This window comes from Vombatus ursinus, unplaced genomic scaffold (assembly GCF_900497805.2).
Source record: "Vombatus ursinus unplaced genomic scaffold, bare-nosed wombat genome assembly UNPS02005286.1, whole genome shotgun sequence".
In the NCBI taxonomy this organism is placed as follows: domain Eukaryota; kingdom Metazoa; phylum Chordata; class Mammalia; order Diprotodontia; family Vombatidae; genus Vombatus; species Vombatus ursinus.
This window is the reverse complement of record NW_020945064.1, coordinates 15,659,191-15,683,123: the sequence shown is the minus strand read 5'-3', so window position 1 is coordinate 15,683,123 and position 23,933 is coordinate 15,659,191. Positions and strand designations below refer to the sequence as shown.

The following is a 23,933-nucleotide window of genomic DNA, read 5'->3' as shown; positions in this document are numbered from 1 at the left end:
CCTAGCTGAAAGCTGTTTCTTTTCCGAAGCCCAATTCTGGGGGCTGGCCTGCTTGTGTTCTCTCCCTGCTCACACTCCCTGGAGCACTTTGTCTGGGGCTCTCCTCTGACCCCCCCCCATTTATGTCCATGGCTTATCTTCCCTTTGCTGGGGGTGGGGGTGGGGATCTTGAGAACAAGAACTGTGTCATTTTTCATTTTCATATCCCCAGCCCTGAGCACTGAACCTTGCACACAGCAAATCCTTATTGAATACTGACTTGAACTGCTGGAATATCTGATGACACGGCTCTTTTGGCCAATGGTATTTGGAAACGTCACTCCAGAGCCTCAGAACTGGGGGAGGTGCTCGGCAGCAGTGGCCAAGCAGCCTCGTCCAAGACAGGAGCAGAGGCTCCAATCAATCGGTCAGTCAGTCGACAAACAGCCAGTCAACCCTGGCTAGGTGCCAGGCACCATGCTAGGCTAACATTTTACAGAGGTTCCAGGCTAGTCAAGGTTTTCACCTTCTTATAGGAGGTCTGGGACACCATGGGGTCCCCACCCCTCTGAATCTAGCCCACCAAACGAGGGCTGACCGGTCCCAAGTGTCCAATGAGGCGTCCCCAAAGTTGGCAGCACGGCTACACACGGGGTGTGCACATGCCAGGGTTCAGTGGGAGAGCTCTCAGCTATGCCAACTTCCCAAACAGAGGCCTATTATGGGCTCTGGTGGGAACTTCTCAGGCCAGCGTCAGCTGGGCTTGACTTTCTGAAAGAAAAAACATCACCCAGTGACTCTGAACTTCAGCATTTCCTCTTCTCCTGGGGGTGCTGGAGAGAGGGGCATTGGCCTCAGGGGACACTTGGAAATGTGCTTTGTCCATCAGGGCGAATCCACTTAGGTCAGCTTAGAAGGCCAGGCCAAAACTCCCCGTGGCACTGTACAAGTAAGCGATGTCCCGCTCTGGCTGGTGGCAACTCTGGGCTGGGGTGGGGTGGACGAGGGGCCTCCCTCTTTGAGGCTGGGGCTCTGCCTCCTCCCCCTTTCTCAGGAAGTGAAGATGTCAGACCCTACCCCAGAGGTGCCATGGGGGCACCTCTGCTTTCCTCCTGGGAATCCATGCCCCTGGGGCATCTTTACCCCAGCGCCCCACTCCCTGCACCTACCCTGGAGAATCCCACTGGCGGCTCCGGGGATCCCAGAAATCTCAGTGACATTATTGAGAAAGAAGTACTGGTCGCAGCCCTCAGAGGTGAGGTTGGAGGTGTGACAGAAGAGGACCCAAAGCTTGGTGGCCACGGTTTCATTGTCCACTACTGTGGTCTTGGCGCAAACATCAAACTGGTCCCGGGACAGGGTCCTGTTGCCCAACATGCAGACTCTGATGGCGGGAAAAGGTCAACATTTGCTAAGTCAAGTATACGGGTTCACTGAATACGCTGCCCCGGCTGACCCATCACACTCTTCATGGCCAGGCCAAGGGTCATGGAGAGCTCGGGGCCCTGCTGGTTCTGCGCCTCCTACCCCTAACTATTCGGTGGAATAGCCAGCCGGCTCATTAGCTAGCCCACCTTTAGAAGGGGCTGTAGACAGAGAACAGGCCTGAGTGACAGTTCTGATTCTGACACTCACTGGCTCTGTGACCGTGGGCAAATCAGACCTCTGGGTCTCCTGCCACGTAAACCATGGAGGCTGGATCAGATCAACTCTATGGTCTCTTCCACTCTAACGCACGATGAGCCCACCCTTCCTTCTCCCAAAGTTGTTTCCTTCCCTTTCTCCTTTCTTCTCCTGAACAACTGCCTCACACTGCTGGAAGGGGTCGGAGCCCTCATTCTCAACTGGACCATGGGGAAATGACAGGGCCACCCCAAAAGTGACCTTCTTTAAACCTTCCCTCTGGTTCTAGCACGCCCATCACTTACGGAAACACTGGCGGGTCAAAAATGGATTTGATGCCGCCGGCGTAGATGGACAAGATGGAGATGATGACACAGGCCAAGAAGAGCGAGGCGAATTTGTTGACGTACTTAACGCCGACAAACACCACCATGGTCATGAAGGTCAGAAAAATGGTCCCATACACTCGCATGTTGTTCAGGGTGGCACTCGAGGTGTCGTGAGCCCCGGTTGGGTGGAAGATGGCGGCCGGCGGGGCGATGTATGTCTGAAACAACAAAGGCAGGGCTTGGGAGTGTTAGCTGGGCAAACAAATCCTCCCGTCTCCATTTTCCCAAGGACCAGGTGGCAAGGAGCCAAGCTCGGTCTCCACTCCTGGAGGGCCAGTTCTGAGGCAGGAAGCGGTGACTCCCTTTCCTCTTTGGGAACAAGGGGTGGAGTGAGGATTTATATCTCCCCCCCCCACACACACACACAAACAGGGAAGGGGCCAAAGACTGGGTGGGGCCCCCTATAAACCTCACTGAGGGCAAGGCGGGTAAGAATCCCCACCCAGCACCCCCAGCTTCCTGCTCAGGCAGTCTTCAAAATGATGCTGATGATGCTGTTGCTGCTGCTGCCGCCGAGGCTAAAACTGAGCTACTCAGACTCCAGGAGCTGAGGGGGGAAGCCAGATGTTGGCCAAGCAAGCAGCTTCCCGAGGACTTAAAAAAAAGAAAAAAGAAAAAAAGGCCTGGGGTGTTGTTCTAACAGGCCCTCATCTGGCCAGGCTATGCCAGAGGCAGAGAAGGAGGTTTGAAAGAGCACCAGCAAACACGGACCTTGAGCCTGACATGTGTGTGCGCGCGCGTGCGCATGCACACACACACACACACACACACACACATAGAGGAAGTAGGCATTAAGAAAAGATGAACAAGATTACACAGATGTGATGCTTTGTGTGTGCCACCAAGTAAAATCATATAACTAAATTAAACACTTCACAAAAACCAAAGCTTCCCCAGAGTACCGGCCACAAGAGGAGATTATTCTTGACCATATTTAAAGAGGCAAAGACAAGGGATACTTTCCTGAGCTGCCAACGTCCTTCCCCTCCTATCTCTTACTTCACCGGCTCTTAGCCAAGGCCCTCCCCTCTTCACCATTACCCCAGGGGCAGATTCCCAAGGAGAAGGGTCTCAATCCCACCCTTCCCACCCTTGCCTTCCTCCCAAGGAACCTGGCTCTTGTATCGGGGGTCGGCGGGGCAGGAGTGGGGCTGAATGGGACTCACCAGCAGGATCTCAATGGCTCCCAGGATGTACATAGCTGCTGCAAAGGTCGTCCCCAGGTAAAAGCACAGGCCCACCGCTCCTCCAAACTCAGGCCCAAGAGAGCGGGAAATCATGAAATAGGAGCCCCCAGCTAGGAGGGCCAAAGAGAAAACACAGAGTTCACACTGCTTCTGCGAGTTATGATTCTCTCTGAACACCCCCCACAGTTCCTTTAGCACCCTGAGGAATCTTGTGTCTCCAGACATTCCCCGAGGGCTTTGCAGGTTATAATATCCTTTGGCAGCCCCAGGGCCATCTTGGATGCTCAGACAGTCCTTCAAGGACAATCCCACCTCTGCTACTTACTAGCTGGATGCTTCTGGACAAGTCACTTAACCCTTTGGGAGAAATGTCTCAGTTTCCTCATCTATAAAACGAGAGGTTTGGCCTTGAAGATCTCTTAAGTTCCCGCTAAGTTCTATGCCCATCACTACCTAGAGGATGGAGTGAAGGGAATGGCACCCTCAGGAGAGGGTGTTAAGACTGAGAAATCTGAGAAGCCAGCTTTGGAATCAGTAAGACTTGGGCTCAGGTCCCACCTGACACATTCTAGTTGTGTGACCCTGGGCAAATTACTTCACGTCTCAGTGTACCATATAAACTCTCACAGTCAGTTTTAGAGCACATGCTGACCTACACTGGTAAAGGATTCCCCTCGACCAGTCCACCCGTCCCCTACCTCTCTCGACTTTCTGTCTGGTAGCTAGGCTGGGCAGCGGACGCAGTGCTGGCTGGGCCTGGGGTCAGAAAGACCCAAGTTTAAATCTGGCCTCAGACATTTACTAGCTATATGACCCTAGGCAAGTCCCTTAACTTCTGTCTGTCTCAGTTTCCTCAACTGCAAAATGGGGATAACAGCACTTACCCAGACTTGTGAGGATCAAAGGAGATATCTATATATCACTTAGCACAGTACCTGGCACATTGTAAGCACTTAATAAAGGCCTACATCTGTCCTTGCATCCTTTCTGAGCTTACTGTGGGCCAGGACGTGAGTGGAATTGGGGCAGCTCCAGCTAACCTCCATGCCACCATCAGCAGGGCTGTTGTGAGCTATGCCTGTGTAGAGCGGTCAGTCCGAGGTAATGCTGTCCTTAGCTGGACTGACCATGGACCCCGCAGCTACACTTTGAAGGAGTCCAAGGGAGCTTTGCCGCCTGCAAAGGCAGCATCGTTCACTTTTCCCTTCCTGCACTCTCTTTCGTGGACCGCTTTTATCTGAGGGCTACGAACGTGTTGTTCTTAAAGCAGTGGCTTGCCTGAAGCTTCCGGTTCTGTGTGGTCCATGGAACCATGACCCTCATGGAAGGGCCAGCTGTCTACCCCTCTAGGCTCTGCAGGGGAGGGTCCCTGAAGCCTGTGAACCCATTTTCTTCTTCTGCCAGATGACAAAACCGAGGCTTTGAGAAATCAAATGATGTAGCTGAGACCACCCGGCCAGGAATTAGCATTAGGGCCTTCTTACTGTCAGTCCAAGAGTGTTTCCAGGCCATCACATCTAATTTCCAGAGTCGGAAAGCAGCACACAGCAGGGACAATGATATTGTGGAAAGAGCATTATCTGGATTTTGAGTCAAAGTACCTGGGTGACTCCTGTCTCTTACTTAGTCCCTGTGTGACCCTGGGCCAGTGACTTCCCTTTTCTGGGCCTTCGTACCCTCATCTATTAGAGGGACTTTAGGGTCCCTTTTGGGTTTATGAGCTCTCTCCCACCAGAGTACTCCATTAGCTGGTAAATCATTATTCTGAGGTCCCAGCTGGCCGGAAGCCACAGAAGCAAAATTAGCCTGGGGGTGGGGGTGGAGGAGGGACCCTGGGCCAAGGTTTCAGGCTGGTCTCACATCTGAGGCCAGGCCCCCAGCAGGCTCGACTGGCTCCCCCGGAAACAAAGACTGCAGCCTCTAATCCTAGGTCTCTTTCTATCCATGCGGTCTTTGGAGCCACTCTGGTTACAGAAGCCCCACAGACCATTGTTTTGGCCTGAGAAACTCTGAGACAGTCATTAACCAGAACAGAGAAACAGCAGAGGGAGATGGGCCTCTTCCAGGAATGAGATAAAATTGCTCCTTTCCCCCATGAGTGAGTGATAAATAACCCCTGCCATCTGGCTCCCACACTAGGCACAGGCGGTAACGACATCCAGCCAGCAACATGGCCCACCCTGAGGAGATAAGCTCTTGCCAGGGAAGGGGACCTCCCAGCTGGAGGGCGAGTGAATGTGAATGGGGGGGGCGAGCGCCGGGATGCCTGGCCAAAGAAGCTGCTAGGATTCCTCTGAGCAGAAAACCTGGACCTAGGACTGGGCCGGCAGAGCACTCACTCCTCCAGGAGTGGGAATTACATAGGGCTCCAGATCCCCAGCAGGCCCAGGCCTGCCAAGAAGCCCACCCAGGCTAACTCTCTGCCTTTACTGGGCCCCTTGCTGAAGCAAGTCAGGGTATAGGCTCCAAATGAGAAGAAGAATCAAGGGTCAGAAGAAGAGGCATCGGACCAGGGCCTGGAAGGGATCTTGACACTCAATCTTCTTATTCTGCAGGGAACGAATCTGAGGCCCAGAGAAGTGGGAGCAGTTTGCCCAAAGTCATGGAGCTGGGATTTGAACCCAGATCTTGTGACTTTAAATCCGCAAGGAGTGATGGGACAGTCGGGAGCCTGGGCTCTGGATCTGGCCGTGCTACTGACTGGCGGTGTGACTGATGGTGGCCAAATCACTTTGCTTCCCTGGTGGTTAGTTTTTCTCAACTGGAGAAAAGTCCTTTTCAGCCCTAATGATCTGTGGATACCTAAGATCCCTTTCCATTCACAGGCTCATGGAATTTCAGAGCTGGGAGGGGACTGTGAGGTCAGCTGGTCCACTCTCCCTCCTTTTCGAGGTAAGGCAGCTGGGCCTTCCAGGCGGCTAAGCATTTACACTGTAAGGGCACCTGGTCAATGGCAGGAGCCCAGAATACCAAGTATCACATCTACAAACAAATACCTGGAACAACCCCATTGGTGGCGATGGCACTCATGGATATTGCTGTCAGTAGGGTCTATAAAGACAAGAAATTGTAACATGGGTTACATAAAATTCCCACCCAAAAAAGACTCCACTGTTAGCCAGTCAGTCAATGGCTCTTTTGCAGATGTGCTAAAGAGGGGTAAGTCTGTCTTATAAGTATTCTTTTTTCTTTAATAAAGCAACCAACCAACCAATCATCAATAATACCCCAATAATCAAGGAAGGGGTAACAGTGATGGATGGTGTCAGAATCGAAGCACTAAGTTCCATGGATCAGGAATTTCTTTCCCTCCTAACATTTGTTACTCTTGTGAGGTGCCCCCACCCTGCCCCACCAAGGGCCTCACTTTAGCCAGAGAGAGGCCAGCAGAACAGGGTCCAGGCGTCTGCCTTCTGGGTGGGAAAAGAAATGGAAAATGGCGCCTGTGGTCGAATGTGACAGCAGATACTCACACAGCAGCAGCAGATGAGGACAATGAGGAAGGACTGCAGGACGCCGGCCGTCCCCACCATCCAGGTCAGTCGAAGGAATAGGATCACCCCAAAGATATTCTGCATGCAGGGCAGGTACACGCCCATCAAGGTGCCCATGCTGGGTGACTAGGAAACAAACAAATGCCTTGTCTGAGTTGGGGGGGGAGGGCAGCAGGTAGGTGCTATGACACCATAGAGCCAAGGGACTGCTCTGGTGGAAGGAAGAACCTTGAACATGACCTAAAATGGAGGAGCCCTAATGTCACTCCCTGACCAGGTCTTTTATGGCCATGCACAGCCCATGAGTTGTGCTATCTTTGGTGGTGACCATTGAGGCACCACCTGCTTTCTTGACCTAGGAGATGCCCAGAGTGGTGGTGGCAGGGCGCCAGTCCTGATCAAGAAGTGAGAAGACAGCTTCAATAGCAATGACTTCTACATTTATTTAAGATACATGTAAATCTAGGGCAGCCCCCTACATCTCCTGGATCTGTACCAGAGCCTGTGTCTGGCTCCATGAGAGGTGTCCCAATCCAACAAATCAGGCTCTTCCTTGATCCTCCCTATTATGGATAAATAATGATGTGACTTTTAACTTCTCTGTGGCTCACTTTGCCAACCTGTAAAATGGGGTAACACTACTTGGACAGCCCACTTCCCTGGGTAGTTGTAAAGAAGGTGTAGCATGAGTTACCATCATGGTCCTCATCATAGATGGCGAATAAAAAGCTACAGAATACAAGGAACCTGGAGAAGAGTCTCTCGTATTAGCTCTTGCACTACGAAGTGCCCCATAAAAGAACTCTCATTTCTCATTAGGTCACATAGTCATGTGACTTCCAGGCTTGGCCAGCCCAGCAGACCTGCATCTCGCTTCTGACACTGGTGCCAAGGATGTGAAGGCCGTGGAAAGGCACAGCTCACCCCCCAGACACCAGCCTCTGGAAGCTGGAGTGCAATCCAAAGGAAAGGTTTAATAGGCCATCATGGCGCTATCACCCAAATCATATTTTTGGCCCATCCCAGCCCTTGACTTCATGCGTTCCTTGTTTGTGACCTTTGGTGTAAAGCTATGTGGTAAACTCTCAGCAGACCATCATGGTCAGGAATAGGTTGTTCTTGTTAGCCAAATATTCTGGATGACAAAGAGCTACTTTCCCAATTATACAACATTTTGATGAAAATGATCTATATATTAAAAAAAACCCTAAAAATAAATTAATTGATAAAAAAAAATTCAAAATTTGGGGTAGCTAGGTGGCACAGTGGATAGAGCTCCAGCCTTGGAGTCAGGAGGACCTGAGTTCTAATCCGGTCTCAGACATACAACACATGACACTAGCTGTGTGACCCTGGGCAAGTCACTTAACCCCAATTGCCTAGCAAAAACAAAAAACAAAAAAAGAAAAGAAAAGAATCCATATATACATCGAGGACATTCTTGATGAAGATATCAGTAGCAATCAGGGAGGCTTTCAAAAGCAACCCTCCATCATAGGCCACATCACACCATCGCATGATCAACAGAAAGATGGAGAGAAAGAACACAAGTTCACAAGTGCCTACTCTTGGCTGATGAAAAAAAGCGTTTGCTTGAGTAGGGCAAAAGGCTGCTTCTGTTCCAACTGAGTGTAGGTCCCTTGCATAGGTCACAACCACAAAGGATTCTGGGGGACAACCTTCTCTGACCACCGTATGGAGACCAGCGCTTGCCAAAGGGGCCTGTGGCCACTGGCACGGAGGAGGGATCCAAGCTGAAGAAAATGGATTAACCTCTAGTCGAGGTCATGTGTGAGGCCTTCCTGATGCCCGTTTGTGGACAACACCATGTCTACGACATGAAGGCCCTGCTCACTTCAGAATGTCCTGAACGGAAGTACTCAAAAGCACGGTGAATTCAGAGAAGTGGGGGAAGAGTCAATGAACGATGCTGCGCGAAGGAAGCCGGGGAAGGACGCAGGGACTCCAACGGCATACATGGAAAGGACAAGGATACACAGAACAATTAAAAATGAATCTCACAAAATTACAAAGAATGAGCTTGGCCCCCATGAGAAGGTGTCTCTCCCCACTCGTATGGGGATGGAATTTGCATCTAACACCACATCTTTCTGTATGTGTTGGATGGTTTTGTGGATTTTTTTTTTCTCTTTTTCTTTCTTAAAAAAAAAATTCTCTGTTATAAGGGTTGGCTCTCTGGGAGGGAGGTGGAGAAGAGACAAGGAGGAAAATCCAGGTAATATAAAAATAAAAGATAACAGTAAAATCTATTTTTAAAAAATTTGTCTTAACCATCCACACACATATGGCTAAGTGGATGAAGAATGCCCATTTGGTTAATCTACATGATGCAGTTAGATCAGGGGTTCTTACCTGGAGTCCATAAACCTGTTTTTTAAAAAATATATATATATATTTTGATAACTTTTTCAATGCAATTGGTTTTGTTTAAAATCATGTATTTCATTTTATGCATTCAAAAACATTATTCTGAGAAGGGATTCATAGGCTTTACCAAATTGCCAAAAGGGTCTATGACTCTTATAACAATCTCCAAACTGTATGCATAATCGAGTGTATGTATATATACATGTGTATATAGAGGCTATGTACGTACTATGTACAATTATATATACACACACACACACACACATATACATATACATATGTACATATACATACAAATGAATACACACAGCCATTGGCATGAATGTATGTATATGTATATGCATGCATGTATGTGAATGTGGCACAGTGGATAGAGTTCCAGGTCTAGAATCAGGAAGACCCATCTTCCTTAATTGAAATCTAGCCTCAGATACTTCCTAGCTGTGTGACCCTGGACAAGTCACTCAACCCTGTTTGCCTCAGTTTCCTCATCTGTAAAATGGGCTGGAGAAGGAAACAGCAAATCATTCCGGTATCTTTGCCTAGAAAACCCCAAATGAGGTCACAAACGGTTGAGCATGACTGAAGATGACTGAAGAATATGTATATGTGTATACATAAATGTGTGTATATATACCTATGTAATTGTGTATCTCTTTCTTTCTCTCTCTCCTTTCCTCCTCCTCCTCCTTCTTCCATCCCCCCCCCCCACTTCCCTCTGTCTCTGTCTCTCTCTCAGATGCTACAAATGGCCAATGATTTGGGCCCAAAGTTTACCAAGAAAGGCATGAGCTAGAAACTTGGGAAATAGTAAAGTTTTAAAATGAACCCAATACAAAATAACAGTCACGTTGTGGAATGCCTAATATTGATAAACTTAACCCTTCCCAGCAATACAAGGATCTAAGACATCTCCAAAGGCCTCGTGATGGAAAATGCTATCCACATCCAAAGAAAGAACTACGGAAATTGAATTGCTATTTTTTTTGTCTTCTGTTTCCTCTTTCTGGTGGTTCCTCCTATTGGTTCTAATTTTTACTTACAACATCACTAATGTGAAAATATGTTTAATAAGAATGTATATGTATAGCTTATATCAGATTGCGCACCATCTTGGGGTGGGTGATGGGGAGGAAGGGGGAGAAAATTTGAAACTCAAAAGCATATGGAAGTGATTGTTGATAAATCAAAATAAATTAATAAAAAAATTTTTAAAAATGAACCCAAGCCTCTACCTGAATAAAAATACTCATCTCTCTTTAAGTCCAATATTCTGCTGGGGTAAATGGCTATAAGTCATGGAACAGCACAGCCTCTGAGCATTACAAAGGATCGTTACCCAGACGGCAATGGAGAGGTGTATGGTAGGTGGAAGCAGGCTGTGATATATTACCACCAAGGAGCTACAAAGGCGAATCAGAGTAAAGAAGCCCTACAAAGAAAGGCAGGCTTGGAAGAGAAGCTAGGCTGGGCCCGAGCGACAAGTGGCAGCTAGCTAGCTAGGCCAAGTGCTCCAGGAGCATCCTTATGAACTCAAGACAAAGCCCAGCATGCTGTGTACCATCCCAACAATGGCTAATTTAGGGAAGGGCTTGGATAAGAGTCTTGGAGGATGCTCAGGCATGGAGGGGTGATGGCCTCTCTCTCCGGAAGAAACCTCCACCTTGCTGAAGTCATTGACCCACTCAAAGATCTGAGTTAGGGACAGAGCTACCAAATCTACCACCCATGGACACCAACTGGGTCCCTGGGAATCCTAGCCTGAAAAGTAGCTAGAGTATAGTGGAAAGATGGGAGAATTTAGTGGAAAGATGGGAGAATTTAGTGTCAAGAGACATGGGCTTGAATTCCAGGTGTGCTCCTTACTCACCAAGTGACCCTGGCCATGTCAGCCAACTTAGGCTTTGGTTTGCTTATCTACAGAATGAGGGGTTTGGCCCAGCTTATCTCTTCTTGCTATCAATCTCATGATACCTAGGATATGTCGGGAGGTAGTGTAAATAAATAATGTTCAGAGAGAAGGGAACATCCTGTTTGGCTAAGTGAGAATGGATTACGCCCAGGAGAGAATATGATTGAGAGTAGTGGCTGGGTGCTTTTGGAAACTTGAAAGAGAAATGATGTAATGAAGGGGGTGGAGGCGGGGTGAAGGCGGGGAGGGGAGGAGGGGGGGAACAGAGCCCACGAACGGAACCAAGAAATGACTCAGGAGTGCAGACTCACAGTATGGGGGCAGGACAGGGCTGCATTACAGACTGGAGAGAGAAAAGCCACGAAGATGCCAGCTGTCTTACATAGTCAGAGCAGTAACTGGGAAGTCCCTGAGATTTTTAACAAAAGCTGGAGGGGATGTTGTAGGAACCAAAACAGGAAGGCAGAGGAGTGTAGCAAGAATACTGGATCTTGAGTCAACTCTGACATTCTATGTGCGACCTCGAATGTTCCAGGATCCACAAAGATGGCCTTGGGAGAAGGCACAGAGAGCATTGGCAGCCAGGTGGTGCAGAGGATGGAGCTTGGGACGTGCAGTCTGGAAGACCCAAGTTCAAATCCTGCCTGAGACAATTCCTAGCTTTGTGATCCTGGGCAAGTCACGTAACCTCTCCTTGCCTCAGTTTCCTTATGTGTAAAATGAGAATAATAAGAGCATCTACCTCTCAGGGTTGTTGTAAAGATCCAATGAGATGATATATGTAAAGCGTTTTGCAAACTTTAAAGCAATGTATAAATGCTAGCTATTATTATTATTATTATTATCATTATTATATAGTGCCTTCCTAAACCTACTCTGTCACCGTTCCCCCTTCCTCCTACATGGGTCACACTATGAAAAGGGCAGTGAGGGAAAAAGCAATGAAGGAAAAATTTCCTAGGTCCTAAAATAACCTCAGCAAATCACCAAGAGGTCCCTGGGATCAGAACCCCCTGCCAGAAACAGCCCATTTTATCTTAAAGGTTTTCAGCCCCAGGTCCAGAGTTGAGATAGACCATTTCCCTCTACAAAAACTACCAAATGTGACGAGTAGACACACTGGCCTGTCTTCAGCACCATTCGTAATTACGGCTTCAGCGTGTAATTCGTAAGATTATAGAATTTAGACCTGGAGGACACCTTCCAGATCATCCAGGACTCACACGAAGTGAACACAGTGAAGGGAACGGAACTAGGGGTCTGTTGTACACAGCAGTATTGTTTGATGAAGAACTGTGAATGACTTAGCTCTTCTCAGCAATACGACGATCCAAGACAATCCCAAAGGACTCATGATGAAGCATACTGTCCACCTCCAGAGAAAGAACTGATATTGACTGAATACAGACTGAAGCATGCTATTTTTCACTTTCTTTCTTACCTTTTTTTCTTTTATTCGAGTCTTCTTGTACAAAATGACTAATAAGGAAGTGTTTTACATAATTGTACATGTATAACCTTTATCTGATTGCTTACCTACCATCTCAGGAAGAGGGGAAGGAAAGAAGGAGGGGTAGTATTTGGAACTCAAAACTTTAAATAAAAATGTTTAAAAATTAAAAAAAATAAAGATGATGAAGTTTTGAGGTTTAAAAAAAAAAGATTATCCAGGCCAAATGCTCATTTTGACAGAGGAAGAAACCAAGGCCTGGTGATGTGAGATGACCTGGCCAATCAAAGAGGAAGAGGATAAGTGTCTTTCCACATCAGTAAATAGTTGAGGATAGGAACAGTTTTTAAATAGAGAATTGCCAATGATTAAAAGTCAAATTAAAATGTTGCAAATCACTAATAAGAGAATTACAAATTAAAACGACTCTTTGCAAAGATGACAGAGGACAAAAATAATTAATGCTAGATGGGGGAGGGAAGTTAAGGACGCTAATATACTGCTGGTGGAGCTATGGACTGGTCCAACCACTTTGGAAAACAATTTGGAATTGTGAGAAAAACCACGGCGAGGTTCATACCCCTTGACCCAGCAGTCTTAATATGTGGCATATGATCCAAGAAAGTTGATATTGATACACACACACACACACACACACACACACTCACTGTTGTTGACTTGTTTCAGTTGTGTCTAATTCTTCTTGACCCCATTTGGGGTTTTCTTGGTAAAGATACCAGAGTGGTTTGCCTCTTCCTTTTCCAGCCCATTTTACACATGAGAAAACTGAGGCAAACAGTGTAAAGTGACTTGCCCAGGGTCACACATCTAATAACTGTCTGAGGCCAGATTTGAACTCATGAAGATGAGTCTTCCTGATTTCCTGATTCCAAGCCCAGTGCTCTAAACACTGTACCACCTAGCTGCCCTATAGGTATATATGGGCCTATATGCATATACACCTATGTGTATACATGTGTGTATTTTATATATATATGTACATATATTTATATTTATACACACCCAGATAGACAGACAGAGAGAAGCATTTTTTAAAAAAATAACAAAACAACTGGAAATAAAGCAGATGCCCATCCACTGGGGAATACCCAAACTAACTGTGATATTAAGAACAGAATGGAATGATTATACCATAAGAGATGACAAATAGGAAGAATTCAGAGAGAAAGGATGACTTGTATGAACTGACACAAAACCAAAACCCACCAGTAACCATGAGAACAAGACAACTATAGCACATGAATACACAGAGAACTGATGATTTTGTTGGTGCAGGAACTCCCAGGAGGAGCATCCCCTAGAATCCATCCAGGGACCCAGATTGCAACCTGTCTGTAATTTCTATTCTTAAGCATTGCCTTTAGATCAGAGGTGAAGTGACTCGTCTGTGATTACAGAGCCAGGAAGGGTCAGAGAAGGCACTGGACGGAAGGCTTCCCAACTCCGAGGGTGGGCACTATCCACTCTTCCACACTGCCTCTCAAGAACTACAATACACACTTAAACATTAGAATACAACAGAATTTAGATGAAATGCAATGAAAAAGGAAACCCACCTCCCTTCTCTAGTAGATAGATGAAGGTCTCTAGGTGGGGAAGGTTGCCTTCACTGCCAGAGGGGGCTGGTGGTGTTGGCTGGTTTTGCCTAATTTGTCTTTTTCACGGTAATGGAGGGTTCTCTGGGTGGAGGGGGTAATTATTAGGAATCTGTGGAGTAAAAACCCAAAGGCATCCCTGAGACATTCTTTTTCAAATAAGAAAATAAAGGGACTTGCCCAGGTTCACACAGATAGAGAAGAACAAGGCCAGAATTCCACCTCAAGGCTTTTGACTTCAAATCCATTTTTTTTTCTCCAATACAGGACACAGCCTCCTGCAGGGGCTGCAACTTTACTATTTTAGTCATCAGTTAAGAAGTACTAAGAACCTACTATGTGCACAGACCAGTGCAAGGATGGGGCTGAACCCAACGGGGCCATAAGGAGGGTGGAGGGAGGCACTGTGCTCCTCTTCTGTCCCGCACAGATGGAGCCAAATGGCAAGGCTGCTTCAAGTGGTCACTATAAAACATCTCCCTAATGTCCAGCTTCCCATGTTCTGACGTCACAGCCAGAGGCTCCCCCACCCGTACCACAATGGCTCATTGGAGGGATCTGTGCTGGACAAAGACTGACCAGGGGAAAAGAAGGAGCGGGAACGAGCTCCCAAAAACAAAGCCTGTGCCATGGCAAGGGCCCTTGCAGACATCCTCCCTTACCAGGCACCCTCTCTCTCCCCGGGGCTGACACTGCTCCTTCACCTGGTCTCCTAAATAAGCAGGCACAAGAAAACACTGACACCTCAGTTCTTCCCTTCCCTGCAAACAAGCCACACAATGTTTTTCTTGGCACCAAGGGTAGAGGGTCATTTCAGCAGCAGCAGCCGAGGAAGAGAGAGCCAAGAATACCAAACGCTTCAGCCCTGGATTCTCCAGTCTTCCAGCAGGACAGGGAGGAATGCAAGATAGGGAGCTCCAGCCCTAAAACAGTTAATCAGCCCCTCCAGAATCGAGCTGATTCACCATGACTGGTGATGGTCAGGCCCAAGAATGGGAACAGCTGCCTCTCTGTGCTCTCCACACACAAAGCCCCGGTGGTGGGTGAACCAGGACATCCAAGCGCTGAGAGGGACAAGACCTTTTAGATGACAACGGGTGGGCCCAATCAAACGAAACTCTCTATGTACTTACTGACCATCTTCCACCTAAAATGGCGGAGGGGTGGAGAAGAAATGATTTTATGAGCATTTGGGCCCCTCTCCACGGACACCCTCAACCTGTCCTCACTGATCTCCTTGATTCTCATCGCCATTTATTCACCCGCAGTAGATTCAGAGACACCAGTGGCAGTGGACTGGAAATCTAACGTTTTCTGTCCTGTATCTTAGAACATTTCCAAGTGAGTTTCTGATAAAGTGAAAAAGGAGGAGAAGAGTATAAAACGGTTTTGCAAAGTGTTCCAAAGGTGGTGATTACATTTACTATCTCCTTCCCTTGGAAGTTTCAGGTTTAAGCACCTTTGGTTGATCAGAAGAACCAGATAGGCACTACAGCCCCTGCAGAACTTGCCAGCTGTATGTTACTTAAGCATCTTTGGTGGCATTTACCATAATTTATTATTGTCGTTGTTTTAGACATTTTTTAGCCATGTCCAACTCTTTGTGGGGTTTTCTTGGCAAAGATACGGCCACTTCCTTTTTCAGCTCATTCTACAGATGAAGAAACTGAGGCAAACAGAGTGAAGTGACTTGCCCAGGGTCACACAGCTAGTTAAGTGTCTGAACCCAGGTCTTCCTGACTCCAGTCTCCATGCTCTATCCACTGCACCACCGAGCTGCCCATAATTTGCTACTGGTTATGTCTAAAGCCGACCTGATAACAGCCCAATTCTAAGAGCCTCACTGAGACCAAGAGCCTTAAGAGTTCTTTCTTTGCTGCCCACATCCAATGAGTCAACAAGTCCCTTGGTTTCTTCCCTCATAATAATAATAGCCGGTAGCCTCTGGGATCCATCCTTCTCTCCGGCGCCATTCTTGGAGCGGCAGTTCCTCGTTATCTCCGGCTTGGACATCTAAATGACCTTTCTTCAGTCTCTTCCTCTTTATACTGCATGGGTCACCTTACTAACCTTCCTAAGGCAAACTTTCCTCGTGTTGCTCCCTTGCCCATCAACCTCCAATGGCCCCCCAGTATCCAGTCAACAGGCCAAAGGGGCCTGCCTCAAGGGACCGAAATCATCAGTGCCCCTGAATGCTGGCCACAGTCCTGCCGTCCTCGGCCCTGCTCAGACCGCCAACCAAACCTGTCCTGCGATGTTCAGTTCACAGCACCAACCTTTAGAAAGGGTAGTTACAGAACCTCAGAGTCGGGAGGGACCCTTGAGGCCAGGGGTCCTGAACCTATGGTCCACGAACCTTTTCTAAAATGTATTTTTATTTATGTCATTAAATGTTTCCCAATCACATTTAAAAACATTTTTAATACTCATTTTTTAAAAAATCTGAGTTTCAAATTCTCTCCCTCCTGCACCTCCCCCACCGCTTGAGAAGGCAAACATTATGACATCACTCACACACGTGAAGTCATGCAAAACATATTTCCACATGAGCCAGGCTACAAAAGCATGAACTTTTTTTAAAAAATATTTTGATGACTGTATTTCAATATAATTGGTCTCCTTTGTAATCCTATGTAATTTATTTTGTACATTTTAAAGCCACTACTCTGAGAAAGGGTCCACGGGCACCCCCAGATCGCCACAGAAATCCATGACATAAAAAAGGTTAAGATCCCCTGTCTTAGGCGGTCCAGTCTGACCCATGCCAGAATGAGTCCCCCCTCCCCCCCCACCGCCTTTTTCTCTCTTCAGTAGAGATGACATGTGGCCATCCAGGCTCTTCCAGAAGACCGACAGAGAGAGAGAACCCACTACTTCCTGAGGCAGCTCCTGTAATACTTTGCTCTTGTTGTTCAGTTGTGTCCAACTCTTTGTGACCCCATTTGGGGTTTTCTTGGGAAAGATACTGGGGTGGTTTGCAATGGAGTGGTTTGCCATTTCCTTCCCCAGCTTGTTTTACAGATGAGGAACTGAGAGGGTGAAGTGACTTGCCCAGGGTCACATGGCTAGAAAGTGTCTGAGGCTGGATTTGAACTCCATGCCAGGCCCTCTATCCACTATGGCGCTTCCTAGCTGCCCACTAGGTGTACTTTCAGATGGCATAAATGATCCTTCAGTGAAGCCTACATTGGCCTCTTAGTCCCCTCCCATCAGCCCCCAGTTCTGCCCTCTGGCTCAAGCATTATAAGTAAGACATTAAAGATGGTTACCGTGCCCCTTCCCCCAAGCCTTCTCTTCTCCAGTTACTTCCACTGATCCTCACCTGGTGTGATCTCGAGGATACCTAGGGACATATTTCGCATGACTAATTTCTTTCCTAAAAAGCAGTGCCCCAAACTACGCCCAATTTCCCAGACAGAGTCTGATGGAACAGAATGCTACAGGGCCATTGCCACTCCAGTCACGGACACCACGCTTCTTTTCCACCTAACGTAGAATCTCCTCCTTATGGCTACGAACACCCCAGTCATCCTTCCAGGTCCGGTAGCTCTCCACTCTGAAGACTCGCCTCCTCCCCAAAGTTTTCCCTAACTGAGCTCCCTCTGTAATGACCTTCACCTTCTCTGAATTTCTCCAGCCCTGATGGTCTGTCGGGCCAAAGCATCCACTGGGTTGAAAGGTGGGAGTACTGCCGTGTACTCTTCTCTCCCCCTTTCCCCAGTGAGCCTGTGAACTCCAGGGGTGAGGAGTGCACGTTCCCCTAACACTGGTCTGGGGCACTGGCAGTGAACAAAACAATTTAATAAATGCTTTTGGAACAAATGAACACCATCAAGCTAGGCCTTGGACATCTTGAGAGATCAAGCCAGATAAAGTTAATCTCCAGCCTTTTCACCTGGTCTCATTTATCTTGAGCTATTGTTTTGAGTGTGCACAACCTCAAATACCTCTTTGTTTAACCAATACATCAAAGGGCATAGCCCAGGTTGGAGGAGCCTCTAGGGGCCAGCCCTCATGGTCACCACCCTGGGCCACTGGGGCTTTTCCCAAGGTAAGAAGGTAGGGTCCCTGAGGCCTGCAGCCGATTTCTTTGTCTCCCATCCAGGTCAGTGGAACATTTCCTCACCAGATTCATTTGGCAAACACCGAGAGCTGTTATCTATAGAGCTAGCTTGCAGCCCCCATGAGCCTCCACTACGGAGCCCCTCAGAAGCCTCATTCTCCAAAAGGCTTCACTTCAGATACTCTACAAAAGGAGAGTTGTTTTTTTCTTTCCTCTGGGCCTTTTGTGGGTTGGAGACCCTGGTGACTTGGATCTAACCCAGCCTCTTCTAAATAAAGCAACGATCCAAGCCGCTGGCACGCAACCAGTACCACCAGAGCCACCAAGCTGGGACTGCCCAAGAGGCCCAAGCAACTTGGCCAGAGGACAAAGTCTACTTGGGAGACATGGGAGTGTCCTGGAGCTGGCCAGCCCCTGCCCAGCACATTTCTGGCTTGAGTGGGGATGGCCCAAGCAGGCCGGGCTACTCACTTTTGACACTTTTCTCCGAGAGCCCTCCACGCTCTCGGCCTCCTCGTGTTCTTTGGCCCCTTGGGTGAGGTTGGTGTAACTGACCAGCTTCCCGAGGAGAGACGACACCTTTGGGCGGACATCGAGTTCCTCCTGCAGACAGAACCGAGGCAAATGTGAATGTGAGAGCCTCCTTCAGATGTCCTTTGGGGCATTCCCCAAAAATCAGGCCCTCAGTCAGGGCAGAGCAAGAAAGAAAGGAAAGCTCATGGGAGGGAATGGGTGGGAGGAAACCTGGCAAGGAAGCTGCTGCTGTGGGCATTTTTCTGATTAAACATGTTGATAAGGTGGGAAGTCTAAGTCAACCAACCTACATGCATGTGAACCCAATTCCAGCATACGTAGACGTGAATGTGGACCACTCACTGAGTGGTAAGGGCAGTGGTCAAGGAGTCCAAAGCCCGGGGGCATGCCCGGATCTGACGCTCCTAAGGGTCTCTGGGCCAATCACTTAATCTCTCTTTTTTAATTCATTTTTTAATTTATGGGATAAAACAAGCAGAACTTATCTCAGTTTCCCAGATCTAGGCTTTGTCAGGCCGACAGGACCTTAGAAACCATCTACTCCACCCCTCTCACAATACAGATGAGGAAGGTAGCAAATGGCAGAAACTGGGTTTTAACTCAGGCTTTCCAACTCCAAATTCCCGGCTCGTGGGGATAATAACGCTGCTACTACCTGCTCCAGAGCTGTAGTGAGGAAAGTGCTCGGTAACTCTGAAAGGGCTTATTGCTACAGTAATCATTAACAAGAATAACAATGACTATCATGATAATGATAAAACTGGTGATAAGAATGGTGATAAGAATGACCTGGGCCCAAGAGGCTCCCCTCCCCTTCCAGTGCTATTGGCCCTTCCTTTGGGCAAGAGCCCGTTACACCACCCTGGGCTAGGGTACCTGAGCATCTCCAGCAGTCACATTTCTTCCACCCCTCCCGGGGCCGCAGGCTAAGCGGAGGCACTGTAATTGTTACCAATCCATTCGTACAAATGAGTGGTTGTGAAAACCACAGGCCCCAAAGGGGTGCTGGGGCGAGCTGGTACACCTATGGCAAGGCGACACATGCTCTTCTGGTACAGACTGCCCTGCTGGGCTCCTGCCAGGTCCTCCTCCCAGCTGGGGCTGGGCCGCCCCGCCCTCCCCAACCTCAGCTCCGGTCACCTGGCCCTCCCACCCGCTGCAGCGCTGTTTCTCCCCAATCCTGCCCCTCACTTCCTCTCTTCCTCCCCCCCACTCCTTTCCTTCCACCCTCCCCATAGGCACATGCCATGTTCTCCGCTGCTGCCCCTCCATCTTGCTGGCTCCCACTGCTGCCCTTCCCCCCAAGCCCCTGCTAATCTTTTCAATCAACCCCAACTCATAGCCTTTATAATTAGCTTTCAAAAGTCCCCATGGATTAATTCAGGGCTTGCCAAGGAGGACAAGAAACAGATGAGGCCATTCTCAGTTTCCTGATCTCAGCTGATTATCCTGGTCAGATAAGTTGCTTCTGCTAGCCCAGCCCTTCAATTCAGTTCTATTCAATAGACACTTATTAAGCTCCTGCTGTGTGAATATGGTGCTGGGCATAGAAGGATTATCACTGACACACTCCTTGGACTGTGCTAGGCCAGAGAATGGACTAAGGACAAAGGGCAGGGTACACTGAATGTACCCCAACTCTTCTATGGAAAGAAGCAGAAAAGTGTCCCCTAGTGGTTTCCCTATTCCCTCCTCTGATGACAAATTCTCCTCCTTCCTGTCATGCCCCCACCCCTAAATGTCCTTCTGGACCTTCTGAACAACACGCTAGGTGTGAATTCGACAATGGGAGCCCTGAGAGTTCTCCCAATTGTGACCCTGTGAGCCTCAACAAGGGCCCCTATCTTCAGTATAAACAACAAGGAGAGGAAGGGATTCCATTGGGCCTCTTGGACTACCACCTCCTCAAAGGACTAAAGGCCCCTGAGACCACTGGCCCTCTCCCCGGCTTCATTCTCCCCAACCTGCTGGCCACAACTGACACCACGGAACTCTTCTTCCTCGGCCGCCATGACACCAGCTCGGCTTGGTTCTCCTCCTACCCTCTCTGGGCACTCCTTGTCTCCCTGATTTGCTCCTCTTTCTCTGTCCCCACTAAACCAAGGCATCTCCAAGGGCTCTGGCCTCAGCGTGTTTTCTCTTGTCTAGGCGCTTCCCCCCCCAAGACCTCATTCACATCTAGTCCTTTAACAATCACCTCCCTGCAGCTAACTCCTACACCTATATTTTTAGCCTCCACAGCTCTCCTGAGCCCCCATCTTACTTTCCAACTATCTGATGCTGCTGGACATCTCCACCTGGACATCCTAATACATCCAAAGCCAAATTGACCACCTTCCTGATCAAACCACCTAATTCTTTTTCAGACTACTCTATTTATTCTAATGGTGCCATTATTCTCCCAAGCCCTCTAGGCTCACAACCTGGGAGTCATCTTTGCTCCTCCCCTCCTCATCCCCCCTACCCAAGGAGCTGGCGATTCCTGCCGTTCCATTCCCACCATCACCACCCTAGTTCAGGCCCTTTGGAAAGTGGTGAATGACCCACGGTCATTCTTAAATGATCTCCCGAACCCCTCCTCTAATCCATCCTGAGCCGGCTGCCGGATGATCATTTTTCTTATGTACAGCCTAGAACTTGTCCCTCCCTTGCCCAAAATAACAGGCATAATAGTTAACATTTCTATAACGTTTTAAGGTTTACAAAGCACTTTGCGTAGATCATTCTCATTTGATCCTCACAACCCCCTCCTGAAGTAGATTACCAGGTCCATTTTACAGATAAGAATACTGAGGCTGACTGGGATTAAGTAACTCACCCAGGGTCACACAGCCAGCAAGTGGCCGAAGCCAGATTTCAGCTAATGACTTCCTGACTCCTAACTGTCCACTGCACAAAGTTCAAATTCCTTCGCTCAGCATTCAAAGCCCTATCCAGGCTGATTCCTACCGTAGACCACCCGACACAGAGGCTGGACGGTCTCAGCTCTAATGACTCTCCTGGCTGTATCACACACCTTCAGTTGTACATTTCATAGTACCAAAAACCTAGAGAGCTGGAAGGGACTTCAAAGGCTGAGTCCAAAGTCTCCCTCCCCCATTTTACAGATATGGAAACTGAGGCCCTGGGAGGTTAAGGGACCGGCCCAAGGTGGGGGGGTGGACTAGGTGCCGACTCCAGAGCCTGGGTTCTTTCCATCCCAGCCCTTTCCTTTCCCCAAACAAACTTTGCCCTTTTCTGCTTCCAAATCTTGGCTCACACCATTCCCTCGGCTCATAAGGAAATATTCTGACATCCCCAATCCGACCCTCAATGTGGGCTCCTTCGGGCCTCCTGTCCCCAGCCCGTGGCCCTGCCTCTGGAAATCTTCCCCATGTTTCCAGGCTCAAAGGGTCACCTTTTTCATAAAACCTTTCCCTGACCCCTTCAGAGCCTCCATGCCCATAGCTCTCGGTCTAGTGACCTTGTCTGTGGGCTGGGCCTTATCCTTCCCACTGAAGTCTGCAGGGGCAGGCACTCTACTCTCATTTCTGCATTCATTTATTCATTCCACAAATACTTATCGATCCCTGCTATGTGAAAGGCAAGATGATGGGCAGAATACAGAAATGAGTGAATGAATGAATGAGGAATTAATTCAGGCTCTGCAACTAAGAGAAGGGACAATGAGGATATTCCTGCTACCCTTGAACCTCCTTCCCTCCCTCTGGCTTACTAGCAGAAGGTCCAGGCCCTCAGGGGTTTAGATAACAAGGGAGGAGGAAAAGCAACATTTTACCTCAAACAGGGCCAAGTTTCTATCATAGTAATCGCTTCCTTTGGTGGCTTCGGAGCAGCTGAGGAAAGGGCTGCTCTCTTTGTGATTGCTGTGACCTGCAGAGAGAAAGAGAGGCAATTTTAGGGGGCTGCCCAGAGACCACCCCAACACGTGAGAGACCCCACCGGGGAGAGGCCACTGGAGCAGAACAGAGAGCCCCTGCCCCCCCCCCAATGGAAGTCTGTGCTTGTTGAGAGTCAAGGATGGGGGATTCCAGGGAAGGACTCCTTGGCAATAGGTAAAGGGAGGGAATAAGCATTAATAAAGCGCCAACTGCACACCAGGCACTTTTACAAGTGATCCTTACAACACCTCTGGGAGACAGTTGCTATGATCTCCATTTTACATCTAAGGAAACTGAGGCAAACAGGAGTTAAACAACCTGCCCAGGGGACACACAGCTAGCAGGTGTGTGAGGTCAGATATGAATTCAAGTCTTCCTGATTTCAGGTCCAGCTGCCTCTAAAATAGGCTAGGCTTTGACAGACTCAGCAAAGAGAATAAGGCCTGGGAGCCCAGGAATACATTTAACCACCTCTAAAACCAGCCTTGGGCATGCCCAACAGCAATGAGGCAAAATGGCTGACTGGAAACAGCTGTCCCACACATTCATGGCCACACTGAAATAGCTGAGTGCTAATGTTAGACCCTCGGCCACGCCGCTAAATGTCAATGTCACAAATGGGTCCCGAATGTCACTGCTGTCTGTAGCACAGTACTAACGACACTGGCTTTGGGAATCAGAAGACCTGGATTTGAATCCTGGTCCCCTGCTTATTACATGTGAGACTTTGGGCAAGTCACTCCCCTGTAAAAGGAGGGAGGTTGGGCTGGCTGAGACAATCTCTAGCACCCTTCCCAGCTGTATGTAGTCTACGGTCCTACCCCCAGGCACCAATGTTCGCACACACAGAAGTCACAAGAAATGTGCATGGCCCCCAGAGTCTCCAAGTTAAAACTTGTCTTTCTGACAAGCTGCTCAGACCTTCTGGGCAGAGCTGGCCTGGTGGCTCTGGTGCTGCTGACCACTGGCCAGCTGTTTGGTTAGCTCTTCTGTTTAGAAGGGGTCCCAGCTGGGTCCAAGTCCCTGTCCTCAGGAGCTTACAATCTATATCAACACGGTACCATGTTTGGCATTTTATGAACCTCTTGGCTGGTTCAAGTAGCATCTAGTCTGTGGGCAGGGCCCAGATTTCTTTCTTTTTTTTCTTGGTGAGGCCATTGGGGTTAAGTGAGCTGCCCAGGGTCACACGGCTAGTGAGTGTTATGTGTCTGAGGCCGGATTTGGACTCAGGACCACCTGACTCCAGGGCCGATCCTCTATCCACTGTGCCACCCAGCTGCTCCCAGGGCCCTGATTTCTAATGCCAGTGTCGCCACTGGCTCCCTAGGTGAGCCTGGCAAGCTTTATGCACAAAGGAGTTACTACACGCTATCACGATTTCCTCCACAGTTCTGCTTGTTGGTAAAAACAGCCGGCC

At 48.6% G+C, this 23,933-nt stretch overlaps 1 protein-coding gene across 2 annotated transcripts in view; it reads right to left on the bottom strand.

Moving 5' to 3' along the window:
- SLC12A4 (solute carrier family 12 member 4) overlaps nt 1–23,933 on the bottom strand; it is a 64,284-nt gene that overhangs the window by 18,109 nt on the left and 22,242 nt on the right. Inside the window, exons 2-8 of one of the 2 annotated variants that reach the window (XM_027847221.1) lie at nt 22,414–22,508; nt 18,573–18,704; nt 6,652–6,798; nt 6,175–6,229; nt 3,158–3,288; nt 1,908–2,149; nt 1,149–1,363 (exon numbers count right to left, since the gene is read on the bottom strand). In XM_027847221.1, coding sequence (XP_027703022.1) covers nt 1,149–1,363; nt 1,908–2,149; nt 3,158–3,288; nt 6,175–6,229; nt 6,652–6,798; nt 18,573–18,704; nt 22,414–22,508 — 1,017 coding nt within the window. Of the gene's footprint in view, nt 1–1,148; nt 1,364–1,907; nt 2,150–3,157; nt 3,289–6,174; nt 6,230–6,651; nt 6,799–18,572; nt 18,705–19,511; nt 19,595–22,413; nt 22,509–23,933 lie in introns of those variants that run through there. The other variant, XM_027847229.1, reaches the window with a different exon arrangement.